The 13,816-nt window shown below is 42.7% G+C and overlaps 1 protein-coding gene across 1 annotated transcript in view; it reads left to right on the top strand.

The window, feature by feature from the left end:
* Positions 1 to 13,816, top strand: part of LOC115087851 (hormonally up-regulated neu tumor-associated kinase homolog A-like) — a 69,412-nt gene that overhangs the window by 45,031 nt on the left and 10,565 nt on the right. Inside the window, exon 6 of the mRNA XM_029595491.1 lies at positions 8,542 to 8,677. Coding sequence (XP_029451351.1) covers positions 8,542 to 8,677 — 136 coding nt within the window. The remainder of the gene's footprint in view (positions 1 to 8,541; positions 8,678 to 13,816) is intronic.

Below are 13,816 nucleotides of genomic sequence, written 5' to 3'. Positions count from 1 at the left end.
AAACAGTGCGCTCAGCCGAGCGCACTGTTTAACCCGCTGTCAGTTGGTTATGAAAACCGACGCCGAGTTTATCGGCGTCGGTGTTCATAGTCGGCAGACCACCGGCAACCGCGGGGTCACGTTAGCAAGGAGCTGCTAAGGTCATGCTAGGCCATGACATCATGCGCTTCGCTGGCTAGAGTGCCCAAATTGACGGGCGCTCAAGCCAATGAAAGCACATGAACGCGTGTGCGTGACGTCACGGCGTATGTCACGCACGCCCGTCCATGTGCTTTTGGTGGTTTGAGCACCCGTGCGTTCATCCGTCTTCGCCGGCAGGGGCCGCTGGAAGCCGCTTTCACTGCCGGCTGCCCCCTCCGGAGGACGGCATAGAAGGCTGAAAGGGCTGAAAAAGAAACAAAAAGTAAGTTGGTTACACTTATTCACATACTTTACATGTCGAGTCGCTTCGGGAGGAGGGGATTTTAGGTTTTTAGGTTTTACATATTTTACATGTCTAGTCACTTCGGGAGGAGGGGATTTTAGGTTTTTAGGTTTTCTTTGGTTAAAGTTGGGATCCACTTCCTGGTGCCTGTCATTTCAAATGTGATTTGAAATGACAGTTGAAATGACAGGTACCAGTGCACCCAGGATACTGTATAGGCGCTGTATAAAGCGCCTATACAGTAAAATGGATTGCGCTTCATGGGCGCGCGTTGGACGCATGTTGGAAGCGGCTTGAATTTGCATGCGGTTTTAATACAGTATCGAGCGGTAGGTGAGCCGGACTGTGCGTGCGGCAAACGCGGGTGCGCCTGGCACTAACGCAGCTCTTCCTACCGCTCCTTACTGTATCGGCCTGTTAGTGTCATTCTCAGTATAGTAACTATTGCACCCGGTACACAGATCTCTCACTGACTTTTTTTTTCTGCTTTTTTCAGCATTACACAGTTGCTATTTCATTGAAAAACATAAAAATGATTTTTGATATAGTTACAGTGAGTCCAATATTCATGCATAGGATATTCAGCAGTATGGGCACGCCATTAAAAATACCCAATTATTGGAAAGTCAGTCGGATAAGTGTATCCAGCTAACTTTAGGACTGCTTTCTGCAGTCTTAGCCAGCTAAAATCCAAATATGGGTATTTGCCAGGTAAGTGGCCCCAACCCCAGGAATATACCCAGAAAGACTCCAAGTTATCCAGTTATGATTTAGCCAGCTAAAGCTAACTACTTAGCCAGATAACTCTGAGATGTTCGGTGCAGGAGAAATGTGAAACCCCGGCATTTGACAGGCTAAGTGTTGAACTTAGCTGGAGAAAAGCTCTGATTATTGCCCCCCAGTCTTTCAGAAAAGGACACATCAAACAGAGCCAAGCCCACCCCACAATTCTCCTAGTACCTTCTCAGTCTCTTTCCTCAATTTTTCTTCAGAATGCAGAGCTTAAAATACACAACCACCCTGTTCTCTCTCCTAGAGACAAATGAAGTCAACGTGTTACTGCTTTCCTACGTTATCACATATCTAGACAACTAACAGACTTTAACTAATGTAATGACTGTAAGGATACCCATACTTTGACCTTGCTACTCTTTACACCTTTGAAAACAAACACCAATATTGTAATCCAATCTGCATTTTACTTGTGTATTCAGACATCAGCATTCTTATCTCATTTCCTTCATGTAGTTTTACTGCTTCTGTGTTGTCTGCTTTGAAGCTGTTAAGGGACAAATGGAGACTTCTAGATCTCCCTACTTTCTACTTTTCATACTGCACCATGCCATTTTTAAGTTATAATACCTCTGGTGTCTTTTGTTAGACAAACAATTTATAACATTAGAAAGTAAAGATTCACAGCTTTCTAGAGATGTCAGGAAATCTGTTTGCATGCTAAGAAAGCCTAGAAAAATCTTCATTTGAAAGATCGATGCATTGGAACAAACAGCAGAGAGGGGCTTTTTTTTTTTTTAATTCTCTAAAGTGACAGTCTCTTGTGTAACCCCCACCCCGGTGTGCCTATCCTGCACAGGTGGGGGCCATAAAAGTGTCTGTAAGTTCTTTGGGCCAGAACCCTGACTATCTCTTCTCTGATGTCCCCTTCCCCAAGGTCTGAATCTGTTTGGCTGGAGGAAGAAAGGTGTCCATTCGGGTCCCAGTGCAGGGGTGGCTAACTTCCTTTTGGTTATCCCTGAGAGAGGGGTCTCTTCTCTTTCTGTGTGTTGTTTGCCCACATAAAGATGCTGGAGTCACTAGGTTCGTGTCCAAAATTAAAGTCTTTACTGTTCAAACAATGGTGGTGAATGGTGCAATAACTCAAACTGCAGCACCACAGAATTATTTTGTTTTCTTATAGTGACTTCGCTCTACCTGCGCAGGTCTCACATATCAGGGCAAGGGAAACTTCCACTCTCTTGGATTAGGTAATGTGGAGCTCCCAGGTGGGCAGGGTTGCTTTTGACTGGTCAAAAAACCCCTTCCAATATGATACAAATGTTAAAGAGTCTATGGCACAGAGAGTAAATTTTCTTTCTCTCTCCCCAGGTTGGGGAAACACCGGATAGGTGTCCACAGTGATGTTTGGTTTCCCCTACTCATGGTTCGCAGAACTTCTGGATCTCCTTGGTTCTTACATAGTCTCTTTATTTCTTCTTTCTGGATCCATGATGGGAGGGATCCCTTTGAAGCAAGCAGCTCTCTTTGCTTCATACAGGAAGGAAGGGCAGCCACAACTTCCTCCTGGATCTTGAACTCAAAGTCTTTTATCCCCAACTGAAGTTAACACTGGAGTTCCTCCTCACAACGGGTCACCACCACTTCAGGAGCAGGTCTTCCCTATCCAGGGGCATTCTAGAGTCAGGATTCCCCATGCCCTGAGCTCAAGAAAGGTTCAGGTATCCAGTGAGAGTCCTACCACTTCAAAACATAAAATACAAAAAATAGACCCAGAGGGAAAATCCTAACCAGCCAGTGAATGGACTGGAAGAGGAAACCCCTCCCGACCTTCGGCGTGAGGAAACTCAAACAAAGATGAGATTTGTGCAAAGTTCTCTCAACCTAGCTTGATGGACTAATATAAAGGTCGTTGAACTCTGCATGTCAAAGTGGCCCCTAACCCCTACACTAATACCTAAACCTGACCTCGAGTAGCTAGGTGGGCCTCATACAGAGGTATAAATACTTACCTAGTATGAGGGTCTTATAGCTAGTCTCTCTCCCCCCCCCCCCCCCCCAGTGGTTGTAGGTAGAAATTGCAACAATTGTGGTTCTTAGTGTAAAAATGTTATTGCAGTCTGCAGTAATACCTATGTGAAGTACTAAGGTAGTGCACTTTGTTATAAACACACTATTACCATAAAACACACCCCTTTTCCTATCACATGCAATATTTAGTGCATTCTGATAAATCCAGGTCTAAGTTAGACCTGCTCAATAGCAGGTCTAAACTTCGATGGATAAGACTTACCAACTAAGTAGTGATTTTTCTGGGGATAGTCAGCTGCATAGCCGTGCAGTTGAATATCCCGCCTAAGTTAGCCTGATAAGTCTATCTGGCTAACTAAGGTACTTGGCTAGGTTTTGAATATCTACCCCTCATATCTTCATGTATTATTTTTCATTGTGGAAGGATGATTTGTTAAATCCAAGATCTAATCTTAAAATGTTTTGAGCGTGTTTTTTAAGTATAATCCATTTCATAAGCATAATAAATTTCTCCTGGGTACTAAGTAGACCATAAAATAGATTAAAGCTTCAATTTACTAGTCAAGGTATGCACTAAACTTTACTTCATGCTACACATATTTACATTTACATTTATTAAAATTTGTTAATCACCTATCACTAAAATAGGCCTGGGCAATGTACAGTAAAACGTGCATAAAATTAGAAAATATAACATAAAAAAATACAATAAAAGGTACCAATATACAATAAAATACAAAAATGCAGCTGTATAAAATTACAGATAAGCCAATTTAAATTAAAAGGTCTTTAAAAGTCCTCTGAATGTTTTAACTGTGACACATAGCCAAAGGAATTCCAGAGGACTGGACCAGCAACAGAGAAAGAGCATTCTCAAGTAATGTGTAATCATACTCATTTCGATGATGGAATGTCTAATAGGCCTCTCTGAGATGACTGTAAGTTTCTAGATGGTTGATAAATCTTCAAAATGACAATGGACCAAGGACTTACATAAGAACATAAGAACATGCCATACTGGGTCAGACCAAAGGTCCATCAAGCCCAGCATCCTGTTTCCAACAATGGCCAATCCAGGCCATAAGAACCTGACAAGTACCCAAAAACTAAGTCTATTCCATGTTACCGTTGCTAGTAATAGCAGTGGTTATTATCTAAGTCAACTTAATTAATAGCATGTAATGGACTTCTCCTCCAAGAACTTATCCAATCCTTTTTTAAACGCAGCTATACTAACTGCACTAACCACATCTTCTGGCAACAAATTCCAGCGTTTAATTGTGCCTTGAGTGAAAAAGAACTTTCTCCGATTAGTTTTAAATGGGCCACATGCTAACTTCATGGAGTGCCCCCTAGTCTTTCTATTATCCGGGAGGGCTACGGGGCTGAGGAGAATTCATGGGAGCCATCCCATAATATACTGGACAAGGCGCTCCTCAGGGCCTTCCACAGGGCTCACCCTGAGAAACCTCGCCTGCAGAGAGGGAGGCCTAGAAGGGAAGGTACTGTTGCACGCCCCGTCCACGCTCAGCCCGCGCACAGGCCTGCTCACCTCTCCAACTCCTCCGCAGGTCCTGGGTCGGCCTCCCCAGCAGCAGCCGCAAGCTCCTCCAGGCCTCGGCGTCCCATGGTGGCGGTCATAATATACCAGGCCTCACGGCGGAGCTCTGCATCCTCCGTGGCATCGACCCTGCCCCTAGCCGCGCACGCGGACTGCCTGGTCGCTTAAAGGGCCAGGGGTGGGTCCTAGCTCCATGGTGCACCCTAATTGAACACAGTACAAGAGGAAGTGCCCGCCTGCAGTTCCTTGCCTTGGCAATCAGGTCGACACCGAGTGTGTGCTAGTTTGCCTCCACGTCTTATCGCTTGTCCCGGTCTTGTTCCAATCCTGTTCCAGCATCCTCCTGTTCCAGCATCCTTCTGTTCCTTTGTCTCCCCAGGTAGTACCTCTTGGACTGACTCTCTGGTACTGACCTCTGCCTGTTCTTGACTACATTGATCACCGCCCGGATACTGACCTCTGCCTGCTTGTGACTATGCTGACCTCTGCCCGGATACTGACCCCTGTCTGTTTACTCGATCACATCTGACCTCTGGAACCTGACCTCTGCTTTGGCTGGCTACTCTCAGACTGACCTTTGGAACTTGACCTCTGCTACTACTGACCTTGCTTCCTTGATGCTGGCCTTGATCCTAGCCTTGTCATCTCAGACACTGTTCTGGCCTTCTCTGGTCCCTCAGACCCCTAGCCTTGACATCAACTGCGCACCCTTGATCCTGGTGGGCACACCACTGAACCTCCTTTCTGGGAGACCCTGCAAGGCCCACCTAAGTCCAAGCGGCCCGGGTCCCCAAGGGCTCAACCCGGGGGGACCGCGGGCTTCCAGTGGTGAAGCTCCAGCTAGTCTCTGTCTCCTCCTGTACTCTGCCTCCTGGTGGCAGGCACTTCCTGGGCCTGACCAGGGAGCCTACCAACCTTGCTCCAGAACATGGGTCCACCTCCAGGCGCAACAGTTACTGCATTGCCACAATGTAATATTACTCATGATGCTAAGACTGTGAGACATGGTTTTCATTTGCTATGGAGGAATAACAATTTTGCATAAACTAGCTGATATTGCAACCTTGCTTTGAAAGACTCAATCTCTTTCAAGTACCATTCTTATTCATACTTAGTTTTTGTTTGTAGATGTAGTCTTAGGGGTCATTAGTGTATATTTGTATTAGTTTTATATTATTCTTTATTGTGAGAAAATACTAACATTTTAATTGTGTATATGTATATGAATAAAGATTTATTGTAACAGATTTACCTCTGATTTGTACTGAAGATACTTTATCCCATAATTGCTTTTGTCCCTCTCTTTTTAGAGTGTATTTTTGAGATATGTATACACACACACACACATATAAATATATATTATATACACGATATACCCCAAGTTTGGTGGGTGGGGGACCCAACAAATTGTATGGATGGAAGAGGGTGGGGGGCTTGAGGCTCACAAAATTTGCTCACCCCCCTGTCCTAATCCACAATCAGCAAGTAGCCAAAGTTCTTGAATGGTTGTGACAATACAGGATAATGCCAACTTGAAGAAGGGTTTGTTTAATCAAAAGTTGTGGAATTCCAGAGTACATCCTATCTGTCAAGGGAGTACTATGGACTCCCAGAGAGAGAGAGAAGCTTTTGTTTTAAATGAAATAAGAAATCTCAACAAAATTTAATATTTTGTTTTATTTCATTTTGAAGATAAAATGAAAGAAAAAATGAAGTTTGCCCATTTTTTGTTTCATTTCTTTAACAAAAAAAAAAAAGGAAACGTAGGCACAGCTATCCTCAGGGACCTTCCTCTCCTCCAAGAAAAAGCCTGCTGCCATCAAAATAACTAGGGATGTGCATTTGTTTTCAATGAATATGAAAAACACAGCAAATGAAGCCATTTTAAGTTAGTATGAATGAAACAAACCAAAAGGTCGGGTTCACTTTCCAAGCCCCAGGCCTGAACATAGGTCCGGGTTTGATGCAAAGCCCGGCTGAGGCCAAGTCACAGGCCTAGGCCCAGGCCCAATCAGAAGGCAGATCCCAGTCACCAGGACCCAGGCCTAGGCCCGAATAACAGTTTATTCTTACAGAAACACAGTAGCTCTGGTTATTTTATTTCTTTTCTCTTCTCAGGCTTTTGCACAACCTATCCTGGGCCTCTCTTTAATTTCCTCAGTTAGCAAAGTAGTTGCTCATAAGAATGCTAGGGGGCAGAATAGCCTGCAGGCTATTCTGCCCCCTAGCTCATGGCCTCGTAGATTTAATTGCCCACCTTGGGGTAGTGACTATAAGGCTGGGAAGGTGACCTCAAGTGTAAAGGAAGTTAGACTAAGTTTACCTATAACAATGCAATACAAACTTCCACACAGCAGACATCTTTCTGTGCTAAGTATGGATTTCACCTTCACCCTCTGATAGTACCAATCAATTGCCCTGTCACTTCTACAATGGATATGATACACTGGGTCCATTCAGCTTTCAAAAACAGCCAGATGCAGCAAAGGTGACATATAAGCTGCAAGTGGTTGAATGGAAACTTCCAGAAGGGCTTCATTTTTATAGCGGGTCAGAAGGTACGGACATCAGCAAAACACCTAAAGGCCACCTGCCTATGCATCAAGTTGGACCATGGGTACCTCAGACCATAGCCTATCCTCAGACAGATCAACCTGGTCATGTTCCAGATAAAGCTCCCCTAGTACTTCTGAGTACATCCAGTTCTCCATATATCTTTGCTAAAGGCCTTCACCAACCTGTATCTAGGTCACAGTCAAGCACTTGACTTTCATCTCTAGTCCAGATCACAAATATGTCATGAAAGCAATCTTGGACTGAAAAAAAACAAAAAACACTTGTGGCAAACTTGCTTACCTCAAAGACTGGGGAGGATATGGCCCAGAGAATAGATCACGGGAACAGGCAGAAAATGTAAATGATCTGGGAAGGCTCTGTATCTTCATAAACCAGGCCCCCCTGTGCCCTGAGGTCACCCTTGGGTGGGGAGAGAGGTCATGTGGACTCCATTTGCGGGAGGGGGGATCCAAGGTGAAGCAGAAGAATGACTTAGCCACGGAGTCATTGAACAATGCTGGGAATGCTTAGCATCCTAGTAGACATGAACCAAAAATCCCTGAGGGAGAAGATTGGCTGAGGAAACAGCTGTACATGCAGGCTGGGAAAGAGCAACTTGAATGCTGCCTTTGCTCCACAGTCTTGTCTTGTGACTCCTACACCTGTGATTTCCAGATCTCCAGCGTCTCTGTCTCCAGACGTCTGCACCTCCTGTCTGCAGGAGTCTTCTGGCTCCCTATAGTAGGACTCCTGGGCAATGTATAACCTAAGGGAATGCTTTGCCCTTGCTGGATGTGAAGCCTCAGCGTCATCTCTTAGGACAAGCCCACATAGGAAGGTAACAGCAGAGTTGTCTTATGGTGAATTTGAAGGTGGTTAAGCTCACTTAGAAACATGCAATAGACAAGAGTTTAAATCAAAAAAGGGGATATCAGTTAAAAAAAAAAAGGGCAAAAGGTAATTGAACTGCTCCAGCATGTAAACAACTTGTGTGTTGGAAATACACACTGGCCCTGAAAATTTGATTCATGCCTAAACCAAACTACAGACTGGGACTTTGGCAGAACTATGGAGGATGGAGAAGCTGACATAATCTTGTGAATACTGTGCAAGAATCTCTCAAAATCATGTTTGCTGCTCTATATTAGACATTTAAAAAAAAAATCACTGTATAATATAATATAGGATTAAAAAAAAAATTCTAGGCAAGCTAAAGATTTTATTTTAATTTTTACAGGAGCTGCACATTTTATGCATTTACTTCTTGAGCCTGATCCAGTTAAGCGACCTACCGTTAAGGAGGCAATGGAAGACAAATGGCTAAATGAAGGATTTATACAGAAGCCATTAAATTCTGTTACATATAAAAACAGGTAATGCAGTGCACAGCTTTTTCAATAGACAGCAGCCAGACTCTATGTCCTAGCAATAACAATGCTAAGGATATTATGGCCTAGTTCTCTGAAGTTCTCAGAATCTGAACGTGTGATCTCATTATCCCCTTTCGAAGCAGCACATCCCACTCACAGAAGTAGCTGGAGAATTTGGTATGGTTGCCGGCTCCCTTCCCTCTCTTTATCGCCTTCTATTATATCAAATAGTTTTCTCTTGAGATAGTTCATTGGGAGGTCCATTGTCGAAGCAGCTTATGTAGGTAAAAGTGTTTTACTCATATTGACCGGTTGTCTGAAAATCACCCCTCCCTCAGAAAAGGCGTTCCCAGAGCCGCATTTATAGGTCTAGGGAGGGGAAAAGTGCGCTCATAAATGACATTTTCAAATCAATACAGCTACTTTTCCAGCCAAAAAATCTACCCACACATGCCTGAATTCTCTTTTTAAAACGAATGCAAAGCCAGTGGGTAAAAAACACACTATTCACCACTGTGAATAGTTTGAACATTGCCCCCTAAGACACCACATCTGTGTTTATCCTAAAACAGGGTATCTCTTTTCACTGGAAAGCAAAATTTAACTTCCTTTAAAACTGGCTAAAGAAATTAACACAGCGCTACTGCAAAATGTCCTTAAATAATTCTGCAAATATTCCTGCACATATATGTAATAGATCCTTCAAAAGAGCCTTGCTGTCACTTGAGAGTGGCCTGGAAAAAGTCTGGGTGGGGAAGGCCTTTGACTTTTTCAGAAAAATGTAAATAGTTATCAAAGCTGACTGTTTTGGTAGAGTTTAATGAATCTAGCTATTATGGTGAACCACTTCTAGATGTTGAAAATCATGAGAGGTCTAGAACGGGTAAATGTGAATCGGTTATTTACTCTTTCAGATAATAGAAGGACTGGGGGCACTCCATGAAGTTAGCATGTGCACATTTAAAACTAAGAGAAAGTTCTTTTTCACTCAACGCACAATTAAACTCTGGAATTTGTTGCCAGAGGATGTGGTTAGTGCAGTTAGTATAGCTGTGTTTAAAAAAGGATTGGATAAGCACTGCCTAGCCCCTCTCGTCTGCCCACTAAAGAAAAGCAGCAGCTCAGCATTGACCTCCCCTCCCAAACTCATCTCTGAAACCCAGAGGAAAGAGGAGAGGGCCTTACCTCCTCTCACTGGGCTGAATATTAAGTGGTGCTACAAAGCACTCTGGGGTGAATGGACCAATCCCCATTCAGAACTGAGTTTATTAATACCAGTGGCAGGAAATAAGACCATTGCCTCCTTCCTCCTGGTTTCAGGGACACTTTGGGGGATCAGCGTGGGGGTAAGGTGGGGATTTGGTGCTGTGATATTTTATACAGGAAATAGGGGTCTTCAGGCTTGGCTGTTACTTTTCTTTAGTTAATGGGAGGGATGAGAATCCAGTACTACTCACCCTCTACATTTTAACTTGGGGGCTGGGAAGGAGGGAGGATCCAGCATTACTTGCCCGCTACATTTTCTTTTATCTTGGGGGGGGGGGAGAGGGTAGATCAGGGCCTGTCTTGGTTACCCAGATAGGACACCTATTTGGCTGATCTGAGTTATCCAGATAATGTTATTATTTGATCATCCCTGAATACCAATGCTGACCAGATAATATTTAACCATTGCCCCAGAAATGCCTTTACCCCCACTCTTTTTATCCAAGTAAATTTTGTGCAGTCAACAATGTGCTGAACAAATCTGAATCAGTGAGTGGGGGTAAATTTCAAACACTGGGTTTGTAAGGGAGATACCAGATGTATGCAACAAAATATGAATTCTACCTTCTATGAATACTGAACAGACCTTAAAAGATGGATGCTGATATGTATGTTCCAGCAAAGAAACACTGTCTCAGTAGAGAGAAACAAAATAATAATGTTGACCAGCGCAATGCTCCCCAGCTTATCAGATCAGCTTGGTGACTATAAACTTTTCTAAATAAAAAGCAAGCAGCCCTAGGACAGCTAGGGCAGAAACTAAAAAAACAACTTAATCCCACCCCCCACCCCCCCCAGAGCAGAAAACACAGCCTGTCCAAGGACAGTTCGTCATACAGGAGCAGTGACCTCCCGATGGAAGAAGGGGGAGCATCTGAAAGGAAGCAAATTGCTGACATGGCAAGGCACGCTATTAAAGATGTGACCAGACACAGTCCAGTGTCTCTACGTGGCAAGAGCAGTGACTCCACCCATGGAAAAGGGGGAGGTCAGTGATCTGAAATGCAGAGATGGCACCATCTACCTACTCATACACTGCATATATGCTGATGACATTCAATTATTACTACCCATTGAAGACACAATCGAAAAAAACACTAAACCTGGCTAATATATACCTAGACATCATCAAACAGTTACCAAACTAAATGGAGCTAGTAATTAATATCGAAAAAACAGAATTCTTACGTCTAGAACAAAAAAATATGATGACTATTCAAACTCCAATACAGCTTAAAATAAACAGAAAATAGAATTAGCCGAAAAAGTTCAGAACCTCGGTGTGATAATTGACACGGAACTCAGCCTCAAACAACACGTATCACTAAAAGTCAAAAAAGGATACGCTAAACATATGGTTCTCAGGAAACTAAAACCTTTACTAACACCTACAAACTTTCGAACTGTCCTTCAAGCATTAATATTTGCGAGCACCGACTACTGTAACGCCCTTCTCTTAGGATTAGCATACACCACATTAAGACCACTCCAAATATTGCAAAACTCTGCCACAAGAATACTTACCGGTAAAAGAAAAAGGGATCACATCACTGAAACTCTAGTTGAATTACACTGGTTGCCCATTGAACACACAGTACAATACAAAACACTATGCACTATACATAAATTAATTCACGACGAAAAAGCAGAATGGCTGAACACAGCACTACGTGTACATGACCCACATAGAAACCTGAGATCTGCTAACAAAGCCCTCCTAACCATTCCTTCTGTTAAAACAGCAAGACTGACCCAAGTCAGAGAACGGGCGCTATCCTTAGCCAGACCCATATTATGGAACACCATGCCTCTGGAGATTAGACTACAGAGAGATTATAAACTTTTTAAAAAGAGTTTAAAAACCTGGCTTTTTAAACAAGCATTTGTTAGAGAAAACGGAGTTTAAGAGAGTAATGAATACAGGCAGCAGAACACCAGCACACAGCACTTAACTTAATATGTGCGATTTTGTTATTTTATTGCACCATTAACATTAGTAAAATATACAGTTATGCATAGACATGTAAAAAAGGACAATATTTATAACTTTCATCAACTAGTCTTTATTTTGAAACTATGTTACCGGACTTTAATGGCACTTTTATAGATAGTATTAAGATATACAATCCCCATAATTCTATATGTGCCTTTCTTTAAACTGTTGTGATGGTATATATCTTAACAACAGTATAGGAAATATTTTAAATAAATAAATAAATAAATACTGCATGACTATGCAAGAAATTTTTGCATATTCATCAGCTGACTGTTATAAGAAAAGACAAACAAGGAAAAAGGGAGGAAATCTAATGACACAGAGGCATCAACCCTGCCCCTCCCTGTGTTAAGGAGGAAGAGGACTGAGAGTATTGAGGAGACTGGAGAAAAGAAAGCCCTTCCTGATATCTGGCCACTGGCCACAAAGCCAGAGATGGCCCCAGGGATGAGAGACACCTCCTCAACCCAACCAGTACCAAGACCAAGGAAGCAAGCTCTTTCCCTCGAGACAGTCCCTGAGATCTCCAGCCAGAGATGCCCCCAGAGCTGAGAGACACCTCCTCAGTCAAGCCAGTACCATGACCAAGGAAGCAAACCTTTCCTTCAAGATGGTCCCCAAGATCTCCAGCCAGAGACTGTTCTAGTGGTATACAGAAGGGAATACCCCAAAACTGGGGAGGGTAAGCTAGCTAGTCACCTTTATTAATACTCTACGCAGGCTATGGTTTATAGCACATTTCAATCCACTAATGATGCATATCTCTAGTATAAATCAATGCTAAGTAGCAAGGACTTTAGAGACATGTACTGTTTTTTTTCGTCTAAATACTAATCCTGCAAAGTCTGACAAATAAAAGTCTAATTCTGTGAATAAAACACGTGGTCATTTCTGAACTATTCAGATTGCCATAGTTATAGGAGATAGTAGAGAGAACTGTCTATAGCACACACAGCCCTGATAGGTGTGAGTGGGGAAGTGGGGGGGGGGAACGAGGTGCACAGTAGCAGGTAGGTTTCTGAACCCTAATATCATGTACAGGTTTATCCGACTAATTCCAAAGGTTAGCCAGACAAATCCTTTCAATACTGACTGTGTGTGTGTGCGCGCGCGCATGTGTGTGTGTGTGTGTGTGTGTATGTGTTAGGGATTCACATTCATTTGAAATAAATGAATAAAATGCAATAAACAAGCCTATTTTGTTCCATTCATGGAATATTATGCAAGTATATATGGATGGACCAAAAGTGAAGAGGATAGAATGAATACTATTCTAATGAATTTAACATATTCCCATGCGATGGAATATAGTTCTAGAGATCTTATAGAGATCCTAGAGAACAGTAGAATCTTTCTAGGTTATAATGCCATTTAAAAGTCAGCCAAAAAGGTACAGTACATAGGTTGTTGAGACCAACATCCTTTTTAGTTGGTCCTTTTAAAAGGTATCCCAACCTACAAAGGGTACACTGCAGTGAGTAATATTGGTCTGACAATTTTAACCATTACTATTACAGGTTTCTGAAGGCATTCTGTCTATGCCCAGATCAGTTTCTAATGGTTTACCTGGAGCAGCCTTCAGATTTCAATGGAAGTCTAGAAATGTTTATAATTACAGTACATATATATGTACAGCACAGTCCTAGAGCATGCTGACTGCAGTGTCAAAGAAACATATAAACATGAAAATTTGAAGGCAGAAAAAGACCATACTACCTATCTAATTTGCTCATCCACACCAATTAATTCAGTTTTACAATCCCTACCACTCCCTCAGAGATCCCCTGTGTCTATCCCATGATTTCTTAAATTAATGATACTATCCTCACCTCTACCACCTCTATAGGGAGGCTGTGCCATGCATCCATGACTCTCTCTTT

The sequence above is a fragment of the Rhinatrema bivittatum genome, chromosome 3, assembly GCF_901001135.1.
Source record: "Rhinatrema bivittatum chromosome 3, aRhiBiv1.1, whole genome shotgun sequence".
Taxonomy (NCBI): Eukaryota; Metazoa; Chordata; class Amphibia; order Gymnophiona; family Rhinatrematidae; genus Rhinatrema; species Rhinatrema bivittatum.
This window is presented reverse-complemented; position numbering and strand designations above follow the sequence as displayed.